General features: G+C 34.0%; 1 protein-coding gene across 3 annotated transcripts; it reads left to right on the top strand.

The window, feature by feature from the left end:
- Window positions 1-3,789: 3,789 nt before the first annotated feature.
- Window positions 3,790-7,444, top strand: LOC146920446 (receptor kinase-like protein Xa21). 3 transcript variants are annotated; one of them, XM_085713867.1, is made up of 4 exons: window positions 3,790-4,855; window positions 5,675-6,544; window positions 6,634-7,002; window positions 7,165-7,369. In XM_085713867.1, the coding sequence occupies exons 1-4, from the start codon at window positions 3,847-3,849 to the stop codon at window positions 7,182-7,184; spliced, it is 2,268 nt and encodes a 755-aa protein (XP_085569993.1). In that variant the 5' UTR covers window positions 3,790-3,846; the 3' UTR covers window positions 7,185-7,369. The 3 variants fall into 3 exon arrangements, with proteins under 3 accessions (XP_085569993.1, XP_085569992.1, XP_085569991.1); XM_085713866.1 differs by having other exon boundaries at window positions 3,790-6,544; window positions 7,165-7,444; XM_085713865.1 differs by lacking the exon at window positions 7,165-7,369 and having other exon boundaries at window positions 3,790-6,544; window positions 6,634-7,016.
- Window positions 7,445-14,665: the final 7,221 nt, after the last annotated feature.

The following is a 14,665-nucleotide window of genomic DNA, read 5'->3' on the forward strand; positions in this document are numbered from 1 at the left end:
GTACAATAGTATTTGCTGGTTTGTCAAAGTGGTAATCTTCAGAAGGAGCCATATTTTTGTATTTATAGTGGCTAAGACCTAGTGAAAAGTGAGGCTAGGTTAAACTGTTTCCCATACACATCCTACGCAAGCTCATCCTTCTTCTATTCCCTCCTTCCCTTAGCTATCAGTCACATGATAAAAGAAAGAGAGGACTCGATCGAAGTGCAACGTGAGAGTTGTATTTCTTAGGCTAAGCAACCAAGGTCTCGCTAACACCAAGTCAAACACTAGTGGGCCCCTATCCATGGTGTTTGGACGTTATATTGACTGCTATGTGGAAGGTCACTGAGACTTTGTCGGGAGCACCTATGTGGCCCCCCTAGCTGATACGAGTCCTATGGCGGTACACATCCCCCAAGAACAAGGCTTGAAGTTTATGCAATATAATGCACTGCAAGTGCAACTAGAATCAAACTGTTCGCTAAATTTCTCTCTAGCCTAGCCATTTTAATGTATTAATCTTCATTCATGTAACATCAAGCATATATATTTAATGAATGCAACAGTGGAGTTATTATCTTACCAATACTTTTGTCACATGCTCCACTCTTTTATGCTACATAAATTCCCTTTAGTTCCTAAAATTTGCAGAGAACAGATGAAATATCATATCATAATATGAAAGTCCCACAGCTGGACCACAATAGGCCATTAAAGATTTGAAACTCAATTCACCAATTGGGATCATTGGTCTTTTCGATTGTTATTTTGAAGATGATTTGCTTATTTCATTTTGCAGAGTATGAAACATTATCAATCAAGGATGATGTTTATAAGTATGACTGATATGCTACGGATCAGTTTATTGTTCCAAACTAAGTCTGTACTAAAGGAACATTTATGAAATCTTATGTGGTATATAGTATTAAGAATTCAGATTGAAGTGTGCTTGATGTCTGATACGTGTTAGTGTCTTAGACCGACACACGTTGAACGAAGGGCCTAGGGAAAGTCGGGGCTGAGCAACCTTTCTCTAGCTTTTTCAGTGGGGGAACTTGGCGTGGGAGGGGCTTCAGATGAGCTCCTTCGAGATCTCAAAGCGGAAATCCTCCGGTTTATGGAACACTTACAGAATATCGATGCACCGGCTATTCCCCATCATGTGCAGCTCCTAGGATCACAGCTTTTATTGCATCAACAGCTTCTTCCTCTATAAGATCTGCTGCGGATGATATAGCTGCTCCTAGTCCGACAACTGGAGCAAGAACCAAGGATGGCACGTGCTTTCCTAAATCCATTTCACCGGGTGTTCACTCAAACTCCTTAATCATTGAATCCGGATCGGAAGGTGACTCCCCTAAGGACATTACATTCAATTATTTATGGGACAGTGGTTCATAGCTGATGGGTGAGTTTACATTCTCTTGTGTGCTACACTATACTTATTACAATACATTAAGATGAAATTGTATTATCATATTCATCTATAGAAGCAAAATGATCAAACAAAGTCATCCATATCTTACAAACGGAAAATGATTAGAAAAAGAAAAGTAAACAAACTTACCTTTTAATTAAACAAACCAATCGTGGTCTTAGATTTGGCCGAATTAACCATAAATTTGGTAACCATCTGATTGGTGAAGAGGATGCTAATAACTAATAACGATGCTTATGATTTCCAGTATAGAAATGAAATGCCTTAGACGTATGATTTTACTTCAGTCTTTTGTTTCCTACAAGATGCTTTTGCCTACAGCAGTTTAGCTTATTGCCTTTTTTATGAAAATTTTATGGTTAGACGACTTTATGGATTTTCCTAATTTTTTTTTTTTTAACTAATTTCCACGTTTGCACGTACAAGTGTTTGTATAAGTGTGCACGTCATATAAGCATAGACTGGTCAAAATTAAGAATGGGACTAGCTTTTGTAAAAGGGATTAAAGTTAAGGGATCAGAATTCAAAATCTGGGAGACTATTATAGCCTAATAATATATGTACTCCCTTATGTGGCCAATGTACAATGGCATTCCGAGGACAATTCCCACACAAAATTTGCCTCGAAATATTGAGTGCTTGTTATTATATACACATTTTAAGGGGTTGATCAAGAGCACTTGCAAAAACTTGCCCAGTGTCGAAGTGTCATGTTTAAAAGAAAACAATTGCTTCAATTTTCTTTCAATTATTTTAGGCTATATCCCTTTGATGCTAATTTCATACTTTTATTTGTCACTTTGAGAAAAATCTTCCAACAAAAAAAGCAAGGAAAACATAGAGTAAGTTCCAAATAAGTTTCCAACAAAAATAAAACTAAAAACATAATTTGGGTTGTAAGAAATAAATAAATTTGGTTTTTATGAATTTTAAATGCAGTTAAAATTAATTATATTTACAACAAATAACATATCATTTTCAAAAATAATAAACTAAAAAAATTATGGCACGTGCAACGCGCGAGTTTTAATCTAGTTGATAATTAATATGCATATTCATGCAACTTTGTATCGTAATAATATCAAACAACATACCTATCTAAAGGATTGTTTTCCGTGCGTTGTACGGATTTTCTGACTAGTGTATATATCCCATTCAGTCTGTATTACTCTGTTCAAGGATAAAATTGTAAAAACAATAGTAATTACAAACAAATTTATTAGCAATATCAATTTTCTTAATTCCCGTTATTTTTTCAAAAGGGTCTTATAATTAGGACAGAGGTAATATAAGAATTTTTAAAAAAAAAAATAAAACTGATTCTATTTATAAGAAAATGTCACACTTTTTTAAGTGTAGTTATTGTTTAAAAGATTTTTTTACCTATCATTTAAAGATTGTCTTTTGCTTTTGAAATGTACAATTTTTAAGGTGTAGTTTTTGCTTAAAATATCTAGTTGTTCTTCTTATAGCAAAAACCGAAATATTACATACGATCAATTGTATTATTGCATTTGTCTCATTTATTGACCGATTGCATCTTCAATTTGATGAGACAAATTTCAATGGGAACAAAGAAATTAGCAGTAGCAATATTTGACTTGTTACAAAAGTGGCTATAAAATGCAATATATAATGCAAAATATAGAATTATAGCATAACATGCCAAAAAAAGAAATTACTGGTATTTCAGTTGATAATAACATTGCAGCTACGCAGAGAAAGTCAACGAAAGATTACACATTAATTCTCCGGAAGTTGATTAAATTGTAGGAAGTGTGGAGTTAAAATGTCCACATAATCACACAACACTGTCAATTCACAGAGAAAGTGGCTTATGTGTTTTGATCAATTGACTTTACTTTTGAATATAATCTCTTATTTTTTTTTTTTTGTGTGGTGTGAAATTAATACAAAAATTAAATTCGTATGAGCTCTTGCCACTAGTATTTTTAAGTACATGCAGAAACAAAGGAAGGAACGTTCTTATGTGTCTGTTTATAATTGTCGTGAAGTTAAAAAGTCCACATAATCACACACCACTCTCACTTCATAATCACACAACACCGTCACTTTGCTTTGACTCCCATGTGATACTCTTGGGGATACCTAACACAATTGCACCCAAATCCCCAATCCGGTTCATAAGAAAATTACTACTAATACTTCAAACTTTACGTCGCATTCATCACTAGCTCTTTCCACATCAGTATCTCAATGCATGCATGCTTCCTCTCAATTTCCAGTTTGGTCCACATAGCTTCGTTCAATATTTACTTGACTTTTGAATATAATATCGTATTTTTGTATTCACATTCAGCAATAGCTCTTGCCACCAGTATTTATATGCATGCTTGCTCTCCATTCCCACATAACTATCCAACACAAACAAACTAAGCAGCATAAACCACTTTCTTCTAAACCAAATGATGTCTTTTTCTTTGTTGTCATCTATACTTTTATACCTTCATCTTCTTTTTCTTTTTACCTTAAATTTAATGTGGTTTGCCACAAACAAAATGGTGGCAGTGGCTGCATTAGGAAACCAATCAGATCATTTAGCATTGCTCAAATTCAAAGAATCAATATCCAGTGATCCATACAATGCTCTTGAGTCTTGGAATTCTTCCATCCACTTCTGCAAGTGGCAGGGAATCACTTGCAACCCCATGCATCAAAGAGTTATAGAGTTGAACCTAAGAAGTAATCAATTACATGGATCTTTATCTCCCCATGTTGGCAATCTCACCTTTTTGATAAATCTCGACCTTGGAAACAATAGTTTTTCTGGAGAAATCCCACATGAGTTGGGTCAGTTGCTACAATTGCAACACCTTTATCTCCTTAATAACTCGTTTTCAGGAGAAATTCCTACAAACTTGACATATTGCTCCAATCTCAAAGACTTAATTTTGGGAGGGAACAAATTGATTGGTAAAATACCAATTGAAATTGGCTCTTTGAAAAAGCTTCATTCATTCCACCTTTTTGGTAACAATTTAACTGGAGGGATCCCTTCGTCCATAGGGAATCTTTCATCCTTAATGCGTTTTACGTGTGCTTCTAACAAATTAGGAGGAGATATTCCACGTGAAGTATGCCGCCTCAAAAACTTGACACTTTTATTGTTGGGTGAGAACAAATTGTCTGGTATGATTCCTTCTTGTCTTTACAATATGTCATCACTAATTGAGCTCTCACTAGTCATGAATAACTTTACTGGCTATCTTCCATCCAACATGTTCAACAACTTCCCTGGTCTAGTTGTTTTTGAAATTGGAGCAAATCAATTCTCAGGTCCAATCCCTATTTCCATTGTAAATGCTTCTTCCCTACAAGTACTCGACTTAGCTCAAAACAATTTGGTGGGACATGTTCCAAGTCTAGAGAAGTTACAAGATCTTTACTGGCTAAGTTTTGGACACAACAATTTAGGTAACAATTCAATTATAGATTTAGAGTTTTTAAAGTATTTGACAAATTGTAGTAAATTAGAAGTGCTTTCGATAGTTGCTAATAATTTTGGAGGTCATTTGCCAAATTTCATTGGCAATTTATCTACCCAACTTAGTCAACTATATCTTGGGGGAAATATGATATCAGGAAAAATTCCCGTGGAAATAGGAAATCTAGTTGGCTTAATTCTCTTGACCATGGAGTCTAACCACTTTGAGGGAATTATTCCAACTTCCTTTGGGAAGTTCGAAAAGATGCAGATATTATATTTGGGTGGAAACAAGTTGTCGGGTGATATGCCACCCTTTATAGGTAATCTCAGTCAGTTGTATGATTTAGAATTAGCTCATAATATGTTTCAAGGAAATATTCCTCCTAGCTTAGGAAATTGTCAAAATTTACAATTGCTAGATCTTTCTTATAATAAATTTAACGGATCCATACCTATAGAGGTTTTTAGTCTTTCTTCTTTATCAAACTTATTGAATTTGTCACACAACTCTTTGAGTGGTAGCTTACCAAGAGAAGTAGGTATGTTAAAAAATCTTGAAATATTAGATGTCTCTAAGAATCATCTATCTGGTGATATTCCTACAGAAATTGGCGAATGTATAAGCTTAGAATATCTTATGTTGCAAAGAAACTCCTTCAACAGAACAATACCGTCCTCTATGGCTTCTCTCAAAGGTCTTCGATATTTAGACCTTTCAAGAAATCAATTGTTTGGATCAATTCCTTATGTTATACAAAATATCTCTGTTTTAGAATATTTAAATGTTTCTTTTAACATGTTGGAAGGAGAGGTACCCACAAATGGTGTATTTGGAAATGTAACCCAAATAGAAGTGATTGGAAACAAAAAGCTTTGCGGAGGTATTTCCCAGCTGCATCTACCACCATGCCCTATGAAGGGTAGGAAACATGCAAAACAACACAAGTTCAAGTTGATAGAAGTGATAGTTAGTGTGGTTTCTTTTCTTCTCATAATTTCATTTATCATAACTATCTACTGGATGAAGAAAAGAAATCCAAAGCGATCTTTTGATTCACCAACAGTTGATCAACTATCTAAGGTTTCATACCAAGAATTACATCAAGGAACCGATGGGTTCTCTACTAGAAACTTGATAGGATCTGGAAGTTTTGGTCATGTGTACAGAGGAAATCTTGTGTCAGAAGATAATGTTGTTGCCATAAAGGTCCTAAACCTCCAAAAGAAGGGAGCTCACAAGAGTTTCATTGTTGAATGTAATGCACTCAAAAATATTAGACACCGAAATTTAGTTAAGGTTTTAACCTGTTGTTCAAGTACAGATTACAAAGGTCAAGAATTTAAAGCTCTGGTTTTTGAGTACATGAAAAATGGAAGCTTAGAACAATGGTTGCATCCTGAGATTTTAAATGCAGAACCCCCAACAACATTGGACTTAGCACATAGAATATACATCATTATTGATGTTGCTTCTACATTACATTATCTTCATAAAGAATGTGAGGAATTGGTCATTCATTGTGATCTAAAGCCAAGCAATATCCTTCTTGACGATGACATGGTTGCTCATGTGAGTGATTTTGGTATAGCAAGACTCGTCTCAGCTATTGGCAGTACCTCTCATAAGAATACAAGTACAATTGAAGTTAAAGGAACAGTTGGCTATTCTCCTCCTGGTATGTTTTAAATGCTTGAATCTTCCCCTTTTTTTTAGAATCCTCGTATGTTTTGTTTTAGTATGAACAACTTTTGTTACATGTTTTAGAGTATGGAATGGGTGCTGAAGTATCCACATGTGGTGACATGTATAGCTTTGGAATACTTATGTTGGAAATGCTTACCGGTAGAAGACCCACTGATGACGCTTTTGAAGATGGTCAAAATCTGCATAACTTTGTTGCAATATCATTTCCTGGTAATCTTAAGAAGATCTTGGACCCACATCTTTTATCAAGAGACGCAGCAGTAGAAATGGAAGATGGAAATCATGAGAATCTTATTCCAGCTGCAAAGGAGTGCTTAGTTTCACTTTTTAGGATTGGACTTATGTGTTCAATGGAGTCACCAAAAGAAAGAATCAATATTGAGGATGTATGTAGAGAGCTTAGTATAATCAGAAAGGCCTTTCTTGCCGGTGAGATAAACTGATATTTTTATATGTGTATTCAAATCATAACTAAATCATTATTTGGTTATGGAGTTATCATTTGATTTTTATTATCATATTTTGCATTTAAAATTCCTAAAGTACAAAATACAATGGTAATAATGGATATCTTCTTGATTTGAATTTCAGGTGCTCAAACTCGTAATTAGTTATTCAGCTTGATGCGCAGATGTTAAGAAACTTATTGGTCAAGCTTGAAGCACATGTGGCCATGTTTAGTTTACCAATTTGGTTAGCAGTATTTGTGTAATTTTCCTCCAACCTACTAGTTTCTTTAAATAAGTAATGTTGCACTGCTTTTCTAATTCAATGAACTGAGAATTGATACTTCTCCGATATTTCTCTTCATTCTTCTGTCATGTATTTTCATTTTCATACAATTACCATTGTAGTTAAAATTGCACGTTAAGTTGTTCCATAAAAAGCTAGTACAATTGGGATAAAAGAAACAGTTGGCTATGCTCCTCTAGATATGTTCTAAAGTCTTGAATCTTCCATTGTTTCTTTGAATAATCCTATGTTTGGTGTTGACTTAATATTATACCAGCGACATAGTATTAACAGCTTTTGCTACATGTTTTAGCGAATGGAGTCTTGGTTTTTAGCTCTTGTTTCTAAACCTGGTATTTAAAATTTTGATAATAACTATAAGGACTTTATGCTATAATATTTCAGAGTATGGAATTCGATTCAAGGTGTCAATTTAAGGTGACATGTATAGCTTCTGAATTCTGGTATCAATTTGTGGGTCTTATGGAATTGAAGACCCACAAATGAAATGTTTTAAAATGATCATAAATTTACAATCTTCATAATTATGTCAAACTTTCAATTCCAGATAACCTTTTCTATATTGTTGATCGGTCTATTCTCTTCATTGAATTAGAACACAATACGGACTATGGTAACCCTGGCCATATTCATCCTAATTGTTGGACAATTTTACGACTCAACGTGATTACGACTCAACATGTAATTGCAATAAGATTGACACTATGCATTCATTTTGTCTGAAGAACATGATCAATTTGACCCTGTTGATTCATAACTTAAGTTCTCATAGTTAGGGGTGGTTACAAACTTACAATCTTACAGATTTGGTAAAAGAAAATATAAAGCTCAGTAAATAAGAACAGAACTTCATATGTGGAGGGACATCATATATGCCAAAGAGAGTCAATAATTACCGAACCGAGGAAAAAAGTTTGTTATGAGGGCACAAATTAAAGATAACTTCTTAGATACGTGAGTGAGACCGCATTACATCGTACCATTTGGGCCATACAAATCATATTGTGGGCAACGGCAATCCAATATCTTACTTTAATAATATCATTATATATTAAGTTGGTGTCTTAAAATTCATTCAGAGTATGCTGAAAATTGCCAGCTAAAGTCCATATAGGAGAGGGAACTAATAAGTATAGCTTTTGTTGTGAAGAAGTGGAAGCATTGTCAAATGGGGAGGTTCCTAACCGAACAAAGATGGCGAGAATCACGACATAGATAGACTACAAAATTAATGGATTTTGATTTTGAATCTATCATAAACCAGACAATGAGAATGAGGATGCACATGATTTTTCATGGCTGATGAGGAATGCAGATTTCAGTTTACAAATTATTCGATCAAGATCAAATAATTTTTGTTACTCTATTAGGTCAGATGACGCTAGGAACTCAAGTTGCATATATGTAACTCAAGATGAAATGGTGAAGAAAATTGAGCAACCAGTGGCAGGTTGAGTAGCTCAAATAGAAATGCATTTCCAATAATGCTCAAGAATTTAACAAAACTGAAACCAAACTCCAATCTATTATGACAACCTACAAGAGACTTGGGCGTTTAATGTTCCAATTGAACTCACACAACCTGCTAATCAATTAGAAATGGGAGTTAAGCCTTTTTAAGCAAATTCTCAAGTCTACATTCTTTCGGAGTAATTAATATCTTATGTAACAGATACTTTAGTGTTGGTTCTCTTACTATAATTTTAAAGTTCAAACTTCATAATACCTTAAATATTATGTTGAGGTAGAGTATATCAGTGTATCAGATGGTAGTCAATAGCTTTTTGGATTAGCATGCCAATTCCAAAATGAATAAACTACGCACCAATAAGAAATCTACAAAAATCATTTGGAGAAATAAGTTTGAAAGACTTGTATTTCAGTTACGTGTTTATGAAGTTTTGGATATTTCATTTGATTGAGCCTTATACACACTTATTATTCTAGTAAAAAATAAATAGATAATACACACTTATTGAAATGCTTTTCTACTGGAAATAGCTCACCTCATTTCATTAGTAATAATAGAACGAATACAAATGGTATATCAGTAAAAATACGGAAACTATATATAACTAGAGATGTGACCATCCTTGATAATCATGAACGTCATTGACTTTTCTCCTAGTAAAACTCGATACAAGAGTTTTAGAAAAAGGACCTATGCATACGCGTACAGTATTGGATAATAGCGCCCAGCTCATAAACACTTCACTTCTACTCTTAAATGTGACCACTACCTTACGTTTGAGAGTCAAGCATAAAATTCACGTTATCCAAACCTAGCTCTTGAATCCATTTGAGGGCATGAAGAAGGCCAGTAGCTTCACCTTTGTCCACATCTTCCGACCGTTGGCTGATTGCGAGAATGTTATACATTTCATATTTTAAGATCATGTAAAAACCAAATAACCTATTTCTAATGGTAATGGTCATTTCCTCGCAACATTATATTAAAGAAATAATGCAAGGGAATTTTTGAAATTATGATATTAAATGACGAAGAGAGTAAATGAATCTGTTAATTAGTAGTTTTGTAAACCAAGGTAAACCAATTTGTGTAAGTCGTGACTAATCCGTTGAGGTAACTCAATTATCTTTAATGGTTTTTTTTTGACTAAAAATAATGTATTTACTTTTATTGCCTTGTTGGTTTACTCTAGATTTTTTTATGATGAATCAAGGATGTTTGAATGATAATTTTAATATTTTTTTTTATATTCATTGGTTACATATTTTGGTTTCTTGTTCTTTATTTAAACACATTTTACATTGTAGAATTCATAACGTTATTTTACAAAAATTTGACCACGAACCCCCACCAATCCGATAGTCGACATAAAACTGGCAGAATGAGATTTGCAACTCTATACCTCTAATTGGTCCTCCTCATTTTGTCCAATTTTAGACGGTTTCATGACGGAACGGGTTCATCCATTTTATCATCCCTTGGTAAGACTATCAAAACTATATCTACTAGATATAAGCCCGTCCGTTGCGCATATATCTTCAATGTTTAGTTTGGAAATAATTTATAGAATCAATAACTATTAATTATTTATTTGTCAAAAACTATTAATTATTTATATAAGGGAGCTTGCGGAAAAAAATAAAAGATTGGTGTGACGGAATTGGTTGTGTCTACTTTCTTGCTTTGTTACCGAAAAAGATAATTTTTGGTTTTTGAGAGGAAAAATTTACTGAAAGATGTATGGCGCTGTCTAGGGTGGGAGACCTTGATAGGTCTCCTACCGTGAGAGACCTTTTTAGAGCCGTTGGATTGAATGAGCACACAATAAATGAAGTACACTTGATTATTTCTCATTTGTTTATCGTGCAAAATTTCCCAAGCATGTAAAGTGTAAACCCAATAATAACTCCAAATCTCTGATATAGATCCAATAAATTCAAACATTCATATTAACACTTTTAAGTGCAAATTAATGGGATAAACCCAATAAATTCAGACATTGAAGGGACTGCATTTTTTTTTAATTGGGTCATGGTTTTGGGACATACACACAACACCATTGATGTTGAAAAGATTTGGGAATAGAGAATAGAAAAAAGAAGTTTCATGTCAATGGTTGCTGCGAATCTGGGAAAGTGAAAATAAAAGTAAAAATGTAAAAGTATTGGGTGTTGGCACTATAAGATAAGATCTATAACGAAGAAAATGAAAAATCAAAACCGCAATTGCTGCATATTTGTGTTGAGTAATTGAAAGTGATGATATTGCAAATTTGCATTATTACACGATAAAGATCACATAAAAATTTGCATTCCCAACATAAAAATTTCATATAAATCAGAGTATTTATTTCATAAACGGAATGTCACATATTCTTAAAAATCATAAAATAGATAATAATAATTATCCTTCAAGTTCATTCATCATAAAATCTGAAACTACGCAGCGGAAAATAGTTCAACATAATAAAAGTCTTGGCACACAGGCCTTATCAGAAATCTCATAAGTCTTAGTTAATGTTTATTCACAAAAGTTCATGAAAGCAAGCCCCATCCCGTTACATATCAGAGCACCTAGACACAAAGTGAGGAGTCCACTCACGAACACCTCTAGTCTTTATTACCTGCACATTACCCACGGTTGAGGCAACATATACGCAGAAGGGGTGAGATTTCACAGTCAATAAATTAAACATATAATTCATCAAAGTGCATTTAACAACATAAATCATCATTTACATATAAAACATTTATCATTTAGCATTATATCAAATCATATTCAATTATCATTATCAAATATCATCATTAGTTCGAAAACAATTTTCATCTCTAATTCATAAGCAAAAATCATCATTAAATCATAATCAAGTATCATCATATATTTTACAACTTAAGACATCATAAACATCACCATTAATAATCATTTAGTATCATAATATTATCATCATCAATCATAAACAGACATCGTCATCAAAATATCATCATCAAGTCATAATCAAACATCGTCATCAAAACATCATCATCAAATCATAATCAAACATCATCATCAGGGCATCATGAACATCAGCAACAATTATCATTTATCACCTAATAATCATCATAAGACATCATGTTCAACTTAACACTTGACTCAACAACACGACCCAACTTGACAATACAACTCTTATCAACTTAACAACTTAACATCAACGACAAATGCAACGACAACAACTTCAACATCAACGACAAATGCAACGACAACAACTTCAACTTAACATTGTACATATGCATGTGGTACCAGCTGTTATACCCTAATTTTGGACCTAAAAATACTTGTTCAATTCTTCTTTTCTTGCATTACAAGCTATTTGAACTGTCTCTGATCAATTGCATCTTTCTCTGCATTTTATTTCAATGTCATTTGCAAAATTCACATAGAAGGGTATTTTAGTCATTTCCCATGTCAAAATTTCTTTCAGTCTTTTAAAATTTTGTTTGAGTCTTTTCATTTGGTTTGAATAAGTCTCTATTTCAATTCTATGTCCAAATCCATTTCAAAAATTGCCTTTGAAGTCATTTTGAGTCAGTTTTGCCCCTAGGGGCATTTTAGTCCTTTCAAGTGTCAAAACTCTGTCTAAACTCTTAAAATTGTCTCTGAGTCTTTCAAGTTGGTTTAAATAAGCTGTTGTGTCATTCCTCTGTTGAAAATCCATTTTAAAGTTTGCATCTGAGTCATTTTCAGTCGTTTTAGCCCTAGGGGCATTTTAGTCATTTCACACGAAATTTCGGCAGAGAGGTACTTTAAAGTACCTCATTTAGGCCATTTGTTCGTTTTAGTCCGTTTTTGTGTTTTTTATCGGTTTCACTTTACGTTTAGTCAAAATTACCAATTTTATGCCAATTTCATTATTTTTTTGTTTCATTTTTGGTCCTTTTATTTTTTAATATTGCATTTTAGTCTTTTTTGTCCAAGTCATCAGGTCTGTACACATGTCAGTTTCTCAGTTGTCCATTTGTCCAAGAGTTTGTTACAAAGTTGTGCCACATGTCATTTTTTTATTTGTCCAGATTGCACAAGTCAACACTTATAAAAAGCCAACTCATCACAGAGATCCACACACACAGTGCCACATCACAACAGAATCAAAAACAGAAATTCCATTCCTCTCTCCACCACAGAAAGATCAAAACGCAGAATAGCTCAAGAACATGATGAACAAACTCATCATCTTCAAACCCTAACCGTTTCTCAACAACACAATCCACACAAATTCGCATAGAATTCCTCATCCATTACACCATTCAACAACAAATTTCACCAAAAAACGAATCAAACAGTCTCAAATTCGCGATCAATTGCAACAGAATCCAACGATTTCAACAAGTTTGAAGCAGGTTCTCAGAGATTTCTTACGAAATCGTCATCATCGAATCCATAAGCTCTGCAATTCAAGCGCCATTTCGCCATTAGATTAACGAATTACACGATCACAGAGCAGTTTGGGAGAGAAGAAGAAGGAACAAAGAAGATTCGAATCAGAGAAAGAGAAGAGGAAGTTCATTGATTCAGTTCAACAAATCATTCACCAGAAGCTCAAAGGAAGTATTCACGAAGATCCTCGTCACATCATCGCTTGAATCTCCAGGTAAATTCTCAAAAACCTTCTCGTTTTGGTTTCGAATCAATCGAAGGTTTATAAGCATGTATAAACGGTGAATCAAAGCGGAATTTCCAAAAAGATTCGAAAAGATTTGAAACCGAAACCCTAGAAATGCAGTCTGTGAAGATCCACCGTTTATTTCACAATTTCAAGTGCATAATCGTAATCAGTGAGGAAAATAGTATAGATTAGGGTTTCAGTTCAAAGTGTTTCGAAAATCTTTAAAAATCTGAAGAACCGTAGGATTCGAACCTAGATCTACTCCGATCTAAACCTTCCTTGCGAAAAATAGTTTCAAAACCGTAAAGAGGAGGAGAAGACGAGTTCAAGGATGTAAAAAGCTTTGAAAAACTCCACCGGTACGGCGGCGCCACCGGCGGACCACCGTGCCGGCATGTTTGAACTCGCCGGAAGAAGATCGGAGAAGAAGACTCATTGTTGCAGAGCTTCTCTCTCTAACTTATGTTAGAGAGAGAAATGTATGTGTATTGTGTCTCTCTCTCTCTGCAAACCGCTTATATACCATGCCTTTGATCCCACGCGCGCGCGTGTTGTGTTCGTTCTGTGCTCCTTCATGTTTAGACCGTTAGATCCGTCTTGTTATGAGTTGTATGGTCCTGATGCGTGCCTGATTTGATCCACTTTGTCTTGTGCGTCTTCAGCCCTTGGATCTTGGTCAAAATTGGACCTGGATCAATCTAAAGGCTGTAGAGCCAATGGATGATCCAGGATCCATCAAGGACCATGGGCCTGGGTCTCTGTTGCTGAATTTCGCTTTCTTGCTAATTTATTGCTATTTTACACACTGTTTCCACTTTTTACACCTCCTGCATGATAAAAATTTCTTCAAGAAATTCCAAATAAATTTCCACATTTTTTTTGATAATTTTCTTGATGCTTCATAACCTTGTTTCACAATAAAATTTGATAAAAAAATATGTGTGACTTTTTCACCATTCTTGATTAAAACTAGCAATTTCCTTGTAATTTTTAGCTTAAAAAACCTTTAAAAAATTCCAAAAAAATTCATGTAGGCTTCTTGATATTTTTGTAGCATTTTGTGATGATTTTCATATGTTAAAATTGGTTAAAAAATAAGGTGTTAATTTTCTTGTTATTTTTGTCATATTTTGTGCTAAAAATGAATGAAACTTTGCTTAATTTCAATCCTATTGCTTGATGAACACTTGTGACCTATGCCACTTGATTTGAGGGAGTTTTAACTACTG

Source organism: Medicago sativa, chromosome 5, assembly GCF_051527215.1.
Source record: "Medicago sativa cultivar Bolivia chromosome 5, Bolivia_mono, whole genome shotgun sequence".
Taxonomy (NCBI): Eukaryota; Viridiplantae; Streptophyta; class Magnoliopsida; order Fabales; family Fabaceae; genus Medicago; species Medicago sativa.

Excerpts from the sequence above, each read along its gene's own strand:
- LOC146920446 (XM_085713866.1), top strand. The coding sequence starts at position 3,847 with ATGATGTCTTTTTCTTTGTTGTCATCTATACTTTTATACCTTCATCTT. Across the intron at positions 6,545-6,633 it reads AGTTGGCTATTCTCCTCCTG|AGTATGGAATGGGTGCTGAA; the intron begins GTATGTTTTAAA and ends TACATGTTTTAG. Across the intron at positions 7,003-7,164 it reads CAGAAAGGCCTTTCTTGCCG|GTGCTCAAACTCGTAATTAG; the intron begins GTGAGATAAACT and ends TTTGAATTTCAG.